The 15,730-nt window shown below is 41.3% G+C and overlaps 2 protein-coding genes across 2 annotated transcripts in view; both read right to left on the bottom strand.

The window, feature by feature from the left end:
- Nucleotides 1-1,388, bottom strand: part of LOC104521062 (solute carrier family 2, facilitated glucose transporter member 11) — a 9,306-nt gene extending 7,918 nt beyond the window's left edge. Inside the window, exon 1 of the mRNA XM_010162947.1 lies at nucleotides 1,365-1,388. Within this exon, the coding sequence (XP_010161249.1) occupies nucleotides 1,365-1,388 (24 nt within the window). The remainder of the gene's footprint in view (nucleotides 1-1,364) is intronic.
- A 4,016-nt stretch (nucleotides 1,389-5,404) lies between these two features.
- LOC104521061 (solute carrier family 2, facilitated glucose transporter member 11) lies at nucleotides 5,405-14,450 on the bottom strand. Its single transcript, XM_010162946.1, has 12 exons — nucleotides 14,394-14,450; nucleotides 13,366-13,464; nucleotides 12,599-12,759; nucleotides 11,623-11,747; nucleotides 11,174-11,303; nucleotides 10,405-10,553; nucleotides 9,837-10,024; nucleotides 8,684-8,794; nucleotides 8,059-8,160; nucleotides 7,077-7,152; nucleotides 5,946-6,073; nucleotides 5,405-5,611 (listed from the first exon to the last, which is right to left on the bottom strand). The coding sequence occupies exons 1-12, from the start codon at nucleotides 14,415-14,417 to the stop codon at nucleotides 5,405-5,407; spliced, it is 1,500 nt and encodes a 499-aa protein (XP_010161248.1). The 5' UTR covers nucleotides 14,418-14,450.
- Nucleotides 14,451-15,730: the final 1,280 nt, after the last annotated feature.

The raw sequence follows: 15,730 nt of genomic DNA, 5'->3' as shown, positions 1-15,730 counted from the left end.
CCTACATCCAACTCGAGAAAATGCAGCCTTTATCTATGGAAATCACTACATTTCCCTCCTCTCCTTGATAATTAGTCAGTAGAGAAGCAAGCTGAAGGTCCTTCCACACTCCAGGGCTAATACATACGGGAGTGGTTTTGAGGAGGGAGATCTTACTTTCCTCTCTGCTATCTGAACAGTGGCCAGGCCACCTGCAGCTCAGACCTGTGCCTGGCAGTGGTGACCAGGCCATCTGTACCCAGACCTTTCCTATCTTATCTGAGAGAGCAGTTGCTGTGCTAGCTACCCTTCAGGCCCTTGAATAGTGGGCAGTGATCCCTTAACTCAAGTTTTGTGGCAAAGCCTCATGAGATTGCCCACATCAGCTAAAAATTAAAGAATAAGTTTGAAATGGGCAAAAAAGAAGAGACTGGTGTTTTTTGTAGCATGTTTTTACACTCGGGTTTCTGTCAGTGTGGCAGCCCTTGGAAATCCAGAGCTTTTTACCTGGATGGAGAGGAGGGAACAGCAAGGAAAAAGTGTTGTGATAGAATTTCCCTTTTGCATTGATGCTGCCCAAGCTAGGCTGTAGGAGGAAAGTGTCTTTTCTAGCTCTTATTACCATCATCAGTTCTGAACTTTTGGCCCTCTTTCCTGTCTCAAGCAGCATGGTCATCTTAATCTCTTGGGAGCTTTGGGAATAGGCATCCCACAGATCCAAAAATACACAACCAGCGCGGCACTTGGTTTACACTGCAGCAGCATTTGCAGCAGGACACAGTAAATAAGCCGTGAATGAATGGAAAATTGCCAGCCTGTCAGAGGTGCCCTCCCATATTCCTCTTTCCTGGATGAGAGGTTAAGTGTTCCCAGCAGGAGCTGGGACCTCTTTCTCAAAGAGACATTGTCCTAATTTGAGGTCCCTCACTGGTGTTTGGGGGTTCAAGACTCAGCCATAGGCAGGATATAAATGTTGCAGGCTCCCACAAACATCCCTGTCAAGATGCCACAGCTGCCAACATCCAGTCCCTGCCTTTCAAAACCTCTGCCTGCCATCTCTTGCATTAAATAATTAGTGATATAGTTAACAAAACTCTTTTTTCAGCAGGTAAGCAAAGCAAATTATGTTTGAAGCTAAGAAAATATTTTCCAGTAAATTATAACATTTAGGAAACATTAACATATTGATAAAAATAAAGATGCATAGCAGAGCATATGAAGTGCAAACATCTGTCATATCTTAAAATTGCGGACAGAACCACTTCTCAGATGCTTTTATTGACTAGTTGCCTTGTTGTTTTTACTGAGATGCTGATTTTGTTTTCTTTGAAACACTAGTAGCATACAAAGATGTCACAGATGTAAATACCCCACCAAGTACTTACCAGGTCTGATAGGAAGCCGGTCATCTCGTGCTAGGGGCTGGTTTTCCAGCGTGTGTTGTGTCTTTGTCATCACAGGCTTCTGTGTCTGTGTCTTTTGCCTGCTGGTGTGGCAGTGGGCATTTGGCTTCAGGGACTGGAGTTAATTTTTGACTATTTTGTCTTCAGACACTTACATTTACCTCAGCGGGCCAAAGTTAACACTGCTGGATTAATATATTGCAGGAAATAAGCGCATCAAGTCCAGGCCACAGGGGGGAAGTTTCAAAGCAGAGGAAGTTTGCACCTGGTGGGTAGCAAGGGCTTTGGAAAGGGGAAGGAGAACAGTTCAGGTAAAAAAATCTAAGCAGTTTTCCAGGAACAGTAAAATACTTCACTTCCATGACACAGACTGAGGAATATCTCTGCTGTAATCTGCACAAAGCAAAAAGCAGCTGGGACAATGTTTAGATACTGTTACTTATTAATAAGTATGTGGTGTTCTGTTTCAGGTTAATTGGTATATCAAATATTGTTCATTGGATGAAAAATAGGCAAATTCTGAAGCACATAGCCCTTCATTGGGCTTGAAGTAGAAGTGGCAAATTTCAAACCCTAATTCTGCTGTTCTGGCTTTACATATCAGTTAGACTGTACTGAGGAAGGGTATTTCTTCTCTGGTGTTTCTGGGGATGTTTGTTGGCCAAGAGTGGTGAAAAGGCAGTAAGGGATCTTGTACCGGGGCAGAGGCTTTTGGAATAGAGCATCTGGACCTGAAGTCTCTGCTTGAACCAGCCAGTAACTCATGAGAGTAACCAAAGTAGGTAAATATTCCCTAATGAGTTAGGATGGGACAACTGGGATCTTAATCTCTCAGGTTTCAGCTTTTAGCACTACAGCCATAGAACAAGTCCAAAATCAGTGTTGCAGCCATTGAAAAGTCACCTTTGGTTCCCAGAAGTGAAGCCTGAACTGTACCTCTGTGTGGCTTCTGCTAGAGACAGCACTTGGAAGAAAAAGGTTTACCTGGGGGTCTCATGTTGTTCCTGCTTTCAGAGTCTTTTGCTTGCTCTTACTTATGCCAGGGAAGTTTCCCGCACCCCCAGAGCTTGGGGTGGGGGCAGATGGGGAAATGGGGTTGTACTGAAGCCCTCAGTAAATGCCCAAGCTCACCCTCAGGACTTGTACTTTCAGTTCATAAAACACAGAATGCAATTATTTACAGAGGGGTTTACTGTAAATACTGTGAGTCTAAAGAAATGAGAAAAAAGACATGTTAATAATAAAACTTTAGTTACTTGTGTAATTCCAACTGCTGCCTATGTAACTGCGTGGCAAATGATGTTTATTCTGGCTTGCAATAGCATTTAGGATGACTTGGCATTTCCAACATTCACATATCAACATTCCTCTCATAATAAGTCCTGCACTGAAACCAAAACACAGCTATTCTAACTACTGAAAGGAAAATTAACTCTACCCTAGTGACACCAGGACATTTAGTATTTTCTTTTGAACATCAACAACTGTAACATTCTGATTGTACAAAAATGCAGGTTGCATAGCTATTTATGCATTGTTTTAAAATTCTAATATTTCCTTTTAATTACATAACTTTTCTCAAATTGTATCAAAGTGTAGGGTGGGTTATGTCGTAAGTATTCCTACAGTCCTTGAAAATAATTGCTGAGGATCTCAAAGAGCAGTAAATTCCACCAGCTTACAGTAAAAGATCTCCTATATTTTGGGGTATTTCTGTTTTTTCTGAGCTGCACATGACTATGTAGCATGGTACTGTTTCACCTTACCAGCAATTTTAGGAGGATTTTAGCCTAGAAGTTTACCTTTTGGTTTTTGTCAAGTACAATGGAATTGACCCTTTCTATTAAAAATTTCACCTGTATTCTAGGAAAAGCTCTGTTACACTGTGGAAGTTGTGCTTGGTTTCGTGTTTAAGGAATGACTACAGGGTTAAGGAAATATTTTAATTTGTTCTATACAGAGCTGTAAGAAATGCTGCTGTGAAATGGATAAACACGTGAAACTCACTTTCATGAGGTGTGTCATAAATTTGTCTAAAGAGCTCAAATCTGGGCTTGGTCCTAAGCCAGCTGGATCTACACTGTATTGCACGTTGTGGATGACTGAAGCCATCTGCAGTTTAATTCCACACAGAGAGGAGCTCAGTGGTTTCTTCTGGGTTTGATTTGAGACTTTGGGTTTGTTATAATCCAAACCTCAAAATTAAAATTGCAACAGACAATGTCTCAATTCTTCTGAAAGCTTAACAGCTGCCAGCTGTAGAACTCACCACTTCTGAAAGGAGCTTGTCCACCTTTCACATCGCAAGGGTGGCTGGTCCCAGGCAGACAGAACTCTGTTAGACTGGGGGAGTGTGTTCTCTCATGCCTTTTCTTCACCTTCTGCTTAAGTAACCGTCTGACTCTGAGACTGAGGTTCATGTTTTCTTCCTATGATTTCTGTCGACTGATGTTTTTTGCAGCAGTTGGACAGTGCTTAGAATGGGTGGATTAAATATTTCAGTGACTCAACAGGAGAGGTCCTTCTGAATGGGGACATTTGGTAGCATGAGTGCTCCCTATTTTGAAACAAGATCAGATACAAAATCTAACCCAGGTTTCATTTGTTGGAACACACACTCGTGTTATATCAGAGCTGCTTCTGTGGCTGTTCCTTTAGAAGCAGCAATCACATTATTTGAAATTTTTAGATAGAAAAGTCTCTAAAACTCAACACTGATTCAATACTCCAGCACAATGATAATCAGTCTGAATGGTTAAACTGCAGAAAGATAGAACTTACAGTCCTACTAAACAGGAGGCTACAGTCCTACTAAACATTTGCGATAGAACTTACAGTCCTACTAAACAGGAGGCATGGTATAACATTTGTGAATGTGACAGAAAATGGAAAAATAATGGATTGTTCTACACGAAGGTAGAAGAGTTTGGGGAGGGAAGTGGTTAAATGCTACAGTGGTCAGCAGGATTCACAGCTCCTGAATAGCAGCAGTGCATGGTTGCTGTGGAGCAGAGCAGTGGTGCAGTGTAGTATTGGAAGCTGAGGTGCAGTGGTTGAGTGCAGTGTGTCCTAGGCCAGCACACAGCTAGCAGACACTGGCTATCACAGCTTCTGCTTTCTTTTTGAGCAGTTAATTATTTGTAAAATGGGCTGACTTTCCAAAGTGTCTGTTCTCTCAGTACTCTCTCAAAGTGTCTTATTCCCTGTCCTTCTCCAGGGCTCTGGTCCTTTAGCTCTCAGCACTGCCTATGTGTTTGTTACCCCTTGTGCCGTCCATGAGGTACCTGGAATAAGGCTGAGAGCACTGCTTACACTGCAAAAACTGGCTCCAGATTTTGCTACAACTCATATGCTTGGAAGGTGCTGTCAGCTTGCTCCAGAGGCTGCAGGTGAGAGTTCTGAACCAAATACCCAGGGATTGTGGCTGATCCCTGACAGTCATTATAGAGAAGATCAGGACATAGAGTTACTAGATATGAGCTAAAGAAAATGGAACAAAATTGAGTTTTCTTTGTTCTACGTGGTATTTGTTCATGTACAGTGTTCATGATCAATGCTGGGTCCTTTACAGTGTGATATCAGAGAGATGTGACATGAAAATTGTTTGTAAGAGCTGTTTATGTTTCATCCTCTCTTCATCCTGCTCTTAATCCTGAGCAGCTTTCTTACAAAGTAACAAACATAGAGACAAATCCTGCTTCTTTACACTGATAGCAAAGGAGAAAGATTTGAAATAAAATAGATATGTTATGGCTGCAAGTGTTTTCCATGTGCCAGTTCTGAGAAGTGCCTGTAGTAACTAATGTCTTCCTGGCTACAGACCTGTTGTGGGAAGGAGCCATTGTCTGTCACCAAGAAAAGCAAAGATGAATATACCGTAGGACTACTTGGATTAATGACAAGCTAACTGTGGATTAATTTTTGGATTAAATTTTATTGAGAAAAGTCCATGTTAAAGTTTAGTTTTCAGTTCAATTTTGAGACAGGGCTCTTTGTCAGTGGAAGTTGCTTACGGTGGTCTATCAGAGCTTGGTGCAGAATGTCTTTTCTTCGGTAGGATTCTTCTCCACAGTCTGATGATGTTTCTTCTTAAAGCGACGTGTTTTGAATTCTTCTGTGATTTCAGAGGTTGACTTCCCTTTTGTTTCTGGGAGGAACAGGTAGATGAGAACTGCTGAAATGACCAGGACAGCAATAAAGATGAGGAAGCAAAAAGGACCAAGAAGCATCTGGAGATAAAAATAGAATAAGATGACTGATTTTTCTGACAACACTTGCCCCTATATATCCTTGAAAATTGGTGATTTATCCCTGTGAAATGAGGAATGAGTTGATTTTACAGAAGGTATATTTATTTATCTTTTCAATCTGCTTGAGGCAGCAGATGATGTCTGAAGTCTAGGGAAGTGTTTTACATAAATGGCCTCCATGTGCCAATAGCAATAAGGGGTTCACAGCTTTGATCATCTACAAGGCATTTCATCCTAACCCCTGTCCACACCAGCCTAGAAAACCAGTTTAAATCAATAGGGACAAATAGAAGATTTAAATCAAATTACATACGACAGCAAAGGGGAAAATCATTCCAGTGAAAGTGAGGCCTAGCCAGATGACGATTCCACCAATTACAAAAGCAGAGGACCTTGTTGAGAGGGTGAAGATTTCATTCATGACAGATGCGACGGCTCCAGCTGAGGAAAACCATGAAAAAGCAATAGAAACATTGTTGTAGTTAAACATTTCCCTCAAAGTGAGTGAATTGATGTCACTGGTCAAACAGAGCCCCACTAAGTCAGGCTACTGTGAGATCATCTACATTTGAGCAGCACAACCATCACTATCTGAATTCCCCTACAGGATTCTCTTATGGTCCTTGGAGAAAGATGAACATGTCTGCAGTGCAGTTTCTGTCCACCTAAGGTATATAAAATACAGAGATGAATGGCCTATTTCTCTCCATTCCCCCCAGGAGACACTGGAGTTCTGCTGCTGTGGGGACTCTGTTAGGTTTTCAAGACATTCATTGCCCTTATATACACCCCTTACAATAATACAGGCTGCCATCTGAATTTGGAGACTGTGATAACTAAAAGCAGTGTTTGGTCAGGGAACTTTCAGAGAAAATATTGGTCTTAGGCGAGTGAGGTCCTAATAGAGAGATGTAAGTTTGGTTCTGGTGTTACCAGTGTAGGTGATTCAGAGTGACATTAAGAGCAGATGAGAAAGCCAGAGCAGTGCTAAGAGACAGAGTATCCATGCTATCAAGTATCATTCTTTAACAGGGTAGGATTTTACAGGGGAGTTGAGAAAACTCTGATATTTTAGAAGAGGCTACCTCTTAGGCAAAGGCAGAGATGGACCAGTTGAGCCTGTGTGTACTGAACAGCATTCACAGCCTCCAAAACAAATCTTATTGAATTAACAAGTATTTTTTGGCTTGAACCTGTAATCCAGTGAGAGGAAACAGGGTCCTGATTCACCAGGGTCTGAATAATTTCAAATAATTTGTTAAGGAAATTGTTTCTTGGGTCATTAATTCATAAAAAATTGGAACTCCTCCAATTTCAGTGCAAACTAAACTGCTGATTTTCAAATACATATTCACAGAGTACAGTTCTCCTTCCATACATTCATGGCCTGTGCTTATCCATGTGGTCTAAGGTTTCCTGTTGTTGCTCTTATTGTTGTACTTACCTGGTCCTATTCCATAGGCAATGATGAATAAAAAGATGAAAATAACACTGCAGTAACGCATCCAGAAGAACTGATCCTACACAAAGGTGAAAGGAGGGAAGAGAAGGAAAATTAAATTTATAGCTGTAGCATGGCTGATCCAAACATACAGGAGATGCAATATTTATAAAAAAGCCCACGATGCCGAGCTCTGTAATAGTTGCTCACTAGAACTGCTTGTCTTTCTCTGCTGAATACAGTGGAAGGCCAGAAGCAGCCTGCAGTGTTGTATCTACAGAGGTGAGCTGAACTGCACCCTGGTCTGAAAAACAGCTAACAAATTCCAAGCTAATTATAGCATGGGATTTTACCTAATTATCTTATCAAATTAGACATCTTCAGATAAATGTTTAAATCTCTTGTGAACCAGAAGATACTTGTGAAACAGGAAGAAGCTGGAAGTTTATGGGCCTAGACCAAGATTGCAATGGAGTGCAAAACACTGGTACTGCTGAAGCTGTGACACTGGGTTCCTCATGACTTTCCACCTTCCTGACTGGAAGTGTCAAGAGAGCTGCACTGTGTAGCTGGATCAGCTTGTATCAAGGGTGGGAATCGGTGGTTGCTGGAAGGGTCAGTACACACTGCTTCTGCTGCAGGGATAGCAAATGGGAAAGCTGATGGCAAAGATGCTCATCTAGGGATGTAAAGGATGGCAGAATGGGATACAGGTGAGGTTTGAGAGGTCAGGCAGGCAGAGAGCTGGGGGAAAGCTATGCCAAGCCAATGGACTTACAAAATGTTTGTCAGTGACAGTTAGAAAGCCTAATTAAAAAAGATTATCTACAAGGCAGGGCACAAAAAGCCTTGCAGAGGGGCTATGAGTCTGTATTCAGAAGATTTTCTGATCTGCTAATTTGGACATGCAAGCAAAGGCTGACTATCCGCTGTCCTGCACAAAGAATTCTGATGCAGGTTCACTCCCAGAGCTGTATTTACTTACACTCAGCAGAAGGGTTGTTTCAAGCAACACCAGTATCAGTGCCATCAGCAGATAACCACCCCACAGGAGTATCCGGCGTCCAAAACGATCGATAATGGAGCTCTGAAGAGTAGAAAAAAATTGTGTGTCACTGGAAGCATGGCAAAATCCAGCTGTCAGCCATCCAACAAATCACACGTTCTTCTTCAGTTATTTTTACTTTAGAGAACACAAATCTTATTGGTACCAAGTTTGTTATTTTATTGAATTCCTTCTAGCCCCTCTAATACTATGAATTACCATCACCACCCAGCATTCCAGCTACTCCTTCGTAAACACTAATCAGTGGAAGCATGTTACAACTCCATTCAAATATATAGATATACACAAATATATGGAAATAAGTATACATAGTTATGTTTTAATGACATTTCATTTATACCTGTATGAATAAGAGAGGGATTTTTATAAAAAATTATAAAGATGGGAAGAAAGATGTAAAATGTGAGAGAAAATTTGGAGTGGGTGGTAACAACCACAGAAAAATTCTTTAGTTCATAAGGAGAACATTAATTTTCTTTAAGGTAGAATAGACTCAACTCACATATACTTTAACTCTTAAAACCCCAGAAAGGTTCTGACTTACACAGAAGATGACAGAGCTGAGTTCAGAGACTGAAACTCCTAGAGATACATATGGGATTATGCTTTCATGCAGGTTGGCTGTCTGAAAAATTTCTGAGGTGTAAAAGGTGATCTGGGAAATAAGAAACATTTTCTAAATGAAACATAGTCAATAGATGTGCTCATCCAGCATCACCTAGAACTAGATTTGTCATCACTGCAAAAGCAGCAGTACATTCTTGGTGCTTAGTGGAGGCGATATCCTGCTTGAGATGTGAAAAAACAAAAGGTTAATGGAGATGAAGAAATGGGATTTCAAAGTCTAGAAAAAAAATCGAGTTGAAAGAAGCCTGTAAGATATGGGGAAAGGGTGTTGTTTTGGCACAGAGGAAAAGGAAAGAAACAAGACAGGGAGTGAAGAAAAAGACAAGCAGATCTCAGTCTTAGCAGACCACACATCATCATACAAACAGTAGATTCTGTCACCCTTCTGCAGTTGCTAAGCAGAAGCTGCTCATCTGCAAAGTCCCTGGTGGCCTGGGCACCATTTTCTGTCAGCAAAGAACAGAGGTGCCTCCTCTGCCCACGTTGCTGGCAACTGTAATGAACAAGCCCCAGCAGAGTGCAGAGGCCTAAGCAAGGCTTACAGAGAGAGACCCATGGGCACGTGATAACAATGACACCCCAGGGAATGACTGTTCGCTTGGGCTGTGTTGTGCCCAGACACCTTTATGCAGAAACAACTGAAAGGAAATTACTTAATCAAGAAATCTCCCTTGTCAAGTGGAATTAAAATTGGATGGCAATAGCTGGCCATCTGCTACTGGACAAGTCAAAGAAAGCGTAGCTGGATTCAGGATAATAAATGTCTGGGTTGTAGCAAGCCTTGGGGTATTTATAACCCTTTCTCCTACAGAGTCTTTGGTTAGACCACAAGGGCAATGAACACAACAGTGCCCTTGCAGGAACTTATGCTGAGTTGGATCTCTTGCATTCCCACCTGAGAAGCTCCCTTACAGGTATGAAGAATATTAGTGATGATACCTCAGATCTTCACAGGCAGTGGGCCCTGTGTGAGGAGGAATAATGTAGAACCAGAGGAAAGTGGTAGGTTGGAATTGTGGCACTTCATTACTTAATAGTAAATCTAAGCATGGAAATAGGGTATACTCAACTGCACTCAGGCCACAGAGCTGTAGACTCAGTAAAAGGAGGAGCATGGTACTCAGCTGTGGATACACAGATGGTTCTTTCAGCACCTCTAGGACATTCATGATTTTGGTGCCTTTTGTTACAGCCTTTTCCTTCATCATGTCATCAAATTCTGTGTGATAATTCCCTTCTCCCCAGAGTTGCTTCATGGCTACAGAAGAGACAGAATGAGAAACACTCCTCCATCATCTGATCCACTCAGACTTCTGTGGTTTTCAACTTCTAATGACATTAAACATTTGCAGTTCAGTCTATACTTTGATTCATCAGTCACTGAGCAAAGAACTAGAACACTGCTTACTGCAACATGTGGAGACTTCCCTGGAAATGGCTTTCAACTTGCTGTAATATTTAGGGGTAGATCGTAAATATTTCTGATGACTCTGCTTAGTCTGGAGGACTTTGATCATGTAATTATCAAGAAATCTGTAGTTGACTAATAGAAAAGCTGATTCCCTCTATTAGCTTCACTTTCCCAAGGGTTATGGTTTAGCAAATTAAGGATCTAAAGTTTTATCTTTTACCATTTACCTTTCAAGCAGCCAGCCTTGTCTCCTTTTTGCAGCAAGAGATAGGGAGGAGACTCAGGAAAGAATGGCAAAAAGAGCAGTTGAATCAATGCCACCAGCCCAGAGAAGGACAATAGCACATTCCACATGTCTTCAGTTCCTAAAAGATCTCTATGAAAGCACGTTAGAGTGTATTTATAGTCCAGTACAATTACAGTCTATAACTGCTTTGGTATTTTCTGGATGCTAGACTAGCTAAAGAGACACAATATTCATACAGACATTGAACAGATAAATTGAAATAGAAGATGTTTGTGCTAGGGAAAGGAAAACAGCCTAATACTTTATTTTTACTGCAAGACTGAGATTTTTCCTGTAATTTGAATACTTTCTAAAGATTAGTGTAGTTTGAATATTCCCACAACAGCCCCCTGAACCAATACTGCAATTCTGGATGAGGTTATCAAGAAATCAGCAGAGATTTCAGATCTCAAAAGTTTACTAGAAGTATTTACAGACAAGCTTTTCTTACTAACTTAGCAGAGAGACTGCACCTCCAGAGAGGGATTCAGCCTTTCTCAAGAGAAGGGCCTTTCTCTGCCCAGTGAATGACATGGAAACCTCCGTGACTAGTATGGGATAGGTGCATCCTTTTTGACAGCTGTAGTTAAGCAAAGTAAAATCCCACTTTTTTAGTGTATGTCCATTTCTGGGACTGGGAGAACAACATTTCCCTGCCATACAGGAGACAAATAAATAGAAACTAGGATGAGAATGAGTAGCACAAGTACCGTAATCCAAGAATTCTTGCTACAGCTTTTCCTAGTGCAAGAAACACAGAGCAGGTCACATTTACAAATCCACGCAACCTCTTAGGTGAGATCTCTCCAGCATATTGAACATGGGCATTCATATGTATTCCTAAAGTGAAGGAGACACAAGAGAGCTAAAGCTATAGAAAGCAAGAGAGAAGGTCCCTTTTAATTGCACCTTCAGCTAATGGTAGCTGAAAATAATAGGCTGGTAATGTACCTTTTACTTTAAGCAAGATGTTTAGCTAATCCATCAGATCTCTCTCTCAACAAGACCTCTTGAAGGCAAAGGACAGCTCATCTTACCTTTTCCCAATCTGTTCCTTGTTCCACTGGGGTTACTGTGCATGCCTGGGTACTCCCAGCAGGAAGATTTCTGTATCCACCCCAAAGAAGTCACATTAACATGCAGTAGTGGGAAGTCCTACCAGCACCGATGCCCTCGAGGAAGCGCCCAATCAGGATCATCTCAAAAGACTTGGCTCTCCTACTGAAACCAGTGTGCAGCGTGGCTATTATTAGAACCACGTCGTTGAACAGCAGACATTTCTTCCTGCAACAGCAAATAACACGTGGGTGTGATCCATCCAATGATCTGCCTATTCTCCTCTGGATTTACAGACCAAGCCGTGCCCATGTTTAAATCCATTGCTTATAGGACAATCGTATCTGATTATGAAAAGGCATGATGTCTTCACAGGGGAGTGGAAAGGGAGAAGTTAGATTTTTCTTTACCATGCTAACACTATGTGAGCACACCATGAGGCTGAAGGAAGTTCCTGCAGGATAAATTCTGGAAAGAAATGGTCTTTTTCACTCTTTCGTGTGGGTGAGGCTCCCATCAAACACTGCACGTGTCCCCAGAACAAGGCAAATCCAGCTTCACTGAGAACTTGCTTCACTGCCTACCTCAAGCTGGAGACTTCTGGCTTTGTCCTTTATGGCCACCCTCAAAGAGAGGATTCTGAATGTGGCCTGAGGGACTTCTTAGCTTTGCTGAAACTCTGAATATTCTTATAGGGGAATGAACCTGCACAATTTTTTTAAAGGCTGTGATCAATTAAAAAGGCAAAGAAGCAGCTTTTGCCTGCAGAATTTCTGCACTACTGCAGTGTTGTTGGGCTCCCTAGAGCGTTATTGCCCAATAAAGAAATTTCAGAGATTTATTTTTTACTGAAATTTCAGCAAAAATACAGGAACTGTATGGCACCATAAAAACTGTGACAAGGGAATCAGAGATAGTTAAACATTTTTGTCTCTCTAATGACCCAGGTGTAGTTACTCATGCTGAGTACAGTATATCCTGCATCAGAGGGGGGCAGTGAGAATTCTGACATCCATTATATTAAGTGAGTAATATTTAATTGCTTCCCTGATTAGCGAGCTGTTGGGAAATATACTTACTTTCCATATTTTGCAGTCAGGTACCCGCTACACAGACACCCTATCATTCCACCTACACAGTATATGGACACGATGAAGGACCACAATAGTGTCAGTGTCTCCTGATGCAGCACAGAACCGTATCGCTCCAGCCAAGTTTCGTTGATAAACTTCTGAATGTACTGGGACAGAAAAAGAGATTTTCATTCCACTGAGTCACTAATCACAACAGTTCTTCATAATGTTTACAACTTAAAGAGTTAGATTAATATTCATTACTAAAAGCATGACTATAGGACACTTGTTTGCAAACTAGGATTGATATTTCCTCTCATACAGCCTAATAGTGTAAGAGAATCTTTCAAAACTTAACTATACTCTTTAGTCTGTTGAATCCTGGCTCTCCTACACCAAAATATTGGGACTTTTATTCTACTGAAGTGCAAATATTCTTGTGGCAGGGAGCAGATATAAAGAGAAAAGGGCTGAACTGAAGTTTGAGATTCAATCATCTGGTTTTGAATCTTTTTTCTCCATGGTATAATCTGTAAGGAGGGTGTTTCAATATGTTGTTTCCACACAATTTTGTGGGAAGTTGTCTTTGGAGCACAGCTTCTAACAATCCTGCAAACTCATTTTGTTCTTTGACAGAGGACAAGACGGCATTGGAAAGAGCTGGGAATAAACTCACATTGCAACACCTAGCAGATTTTTTAAACATCTTCAAAGTGTAAGACCTAGTCCCATGAAGACCATTACAGATGTGATTTTATGAAGTCTTTGCTTACCGGAGAAGTATAATTGATCACAGACATTTGGAAACCAGATAGGTGGGTTCCACCAATTCCCAGCACCGTAATCATTAGCAATAGCTTCCGGTACTGAACCTGCCAAGGATGACGAAACACACACTCAGTTCCTGATACCAACATGGCTTTCAGACCAAGAGATAATTTATGAGATCTTACATCTTCACATTTCTAGGATTAAAAAGCCTTTAAAATGCAAAAACCCATTTAGAATTTTTTAATAATAAAGAAAAATTGCTGGGAAATAGTTGAGATACAAATCTGCACATTTCTTTATGTTCCTTTCCTGGTTATTAGCAGCCTGAAAATATACAGTCTCTCATTCTGTTAGTTCTGCTATCCACAGAACTAAATAATAATTTCTAAAAGCCTTGTTCAGATGGTTTGTGCTTGCTTTTGTACGAGTAAGAAGCTACAGTTTTCTTTAATCCCTTTTTTCCTTCAACTTTGCCTCATTAGAGACATTGTTAGTCAGTTGCTAGAGGGTAATCAAGTGTGTCCTCTTAAAACTTTTTTTTTTTACATTTCACTTTTATTATTCCCATAGGAAACTGCATTTTTAGAGCCCCTACTTTAATGAATCCTATTTGAAATGCTGTGTTTCCATGATGTACACTGGATTGTAGAGCAGCCTTCACAAGCACATGTGTTTTCAGGCGTTTAGTCAGGTCACACTCTAAACTGATGAGTGTCCTCATCTGGTGGCAGCAGGGTGGGAGGGTTTTTTCTGTTTTGTCTGTCATTGCTACTGTCTATCTTCCTCAAAATGCCTCTTCTTTCCTGGTTTCCCAGGTCCTTTTTTAAACCTCTCACTCCTTTGTATTTCTAATATATTTTCTGGAGATGCCGTGTAGTCAGTCTTACTGCTCAATCAGTGTTGTCCCAAGCATGTGCTCTGTTGCTCAGTTTTGTTACAAGAAAGACTGTTTCATTCCCATTGCTGTAATCTTTAAAGACCACGCTGGTGTTAGTGTCTAGGGCTAGAAGACAAGAAGTTGGATACTCACCAGGTCGGAGAGGAAACCAGCCATTTCCCCTTGAAAACCTGCCTGCTCTGAGAGCCCTTGTCAAGCCTGTCAGATGAGAGAGATGTTTTCTAGGCTTAGATTAGAAGAAGCTGGGATCATAGCAAAGAAGTTAAATTCTAACTATGTGGCTTTTAGTGAATTGTATCCTCTTCCAACACTGGCCAAGGACTCTTCTTGCTGGTTTAATTATTCTAAGATCCAGATATGCCAATCTGATTACAACATTGGTAAATATTTATCCTTATACTGGGAGCTCTCCCCCTTACTCACACTGGTAAAACAACTGTGTTCCTATTGTGTGAGGAGTCAGACAGTGCTACCATCTTCCTTCAAGGGAGCAGAGCCCCTCTTCACCTCTCCAACAAGCAGCTTAGGCAGAGTGTGTTTTCCTCCTTTCCAGTCTGCTATAGAGATAAGCCCCTAGGTATTGTAGCTGAGCTGTAACGCCTCTTCTTGCATGCTGTAAGTTTTTCAATTGCTTGAAGTGATTTCACCAGTTTTCCAGTTGCAGGACATGGATTATCTGAATATTGACATATTGGTTCCTTGCTAACACCCAGTTCTTTATAGAGGGTCATGCCATTTCCAGAGCTGCTCAGAAGCCTCACTCTTATCTCTCTATAACAGTGGAGATGGCCTACTCTGTGCCAGAGTAAGATTCTCATTCTGTTCTGTCTTGAGAATTGATTTTAAGAGGTACTTTTTACCTTAAAAAAATGCATTTTGAATCAGCTAAAGACTTGACTATTTACCAAGAGTTCAAGTTAATTCTTGCTTCCTTCACGCTTCTATATATTACACGTAACATTTTGTACTGTGCTGAATACAACTTAGTTCACTCTGTACTACAACAATTTAACTGTCTATGGGTAGTTCCGTAGAGGAAGGCGAGAAGGTGGGGTTACGGTTCTGAAGGCAACAGGAGCTTTGCTCAGGAGCAGGGTGGGAGCACTGACATTCCTCCTACCGTTTGCTTTTCACCTCGTAGTGACTGACAACAGCCCCACGCGGCCCCTGGGCTGTGTGCCCTGCAGCCCAGGGTGAGCTTGCTGAGTCACACCTCGACCTTTCTCCTGCTGGATGTCCCACTAATGTTCTCTCTCCATACCCTCTGCCCAGGTGTCTTGTTGCACATCAGTACAGTGAAATAATCCAAGCTGAATTCTGCTGTCCACTCATTCCATTTTCTCCGTTCCTGAAATCTTCATCACCACATCAACTGTGGTCATGTGTTTCATTCCTTCCCTTCTCATGACAAACTCCTCAAATGTTATGACTTCCTCTTCTACAACACCCCAGAGTCTACCTTTCTCTTC

The sequence above is a fragment of the Antrostomus carolinensis genome, unplaced genomic scaffold (genome assembly GCF_000700745.2).
Source record: "Antrostomus carolinensis isolate BGI_N321 unplaced genomic scaffold, ASM70074v2 scaffold51292, whole genome shotgun sequence".
NCBI lineage: Eukaryota > Metazoa > Chordata > Aves > Caprimulgiformes > Caprimulgidae > Antrostomus > Antrostomus carolinensis.
This window is presented reverse-complemented; position numbering and strand designations above follow the sequence as displayed.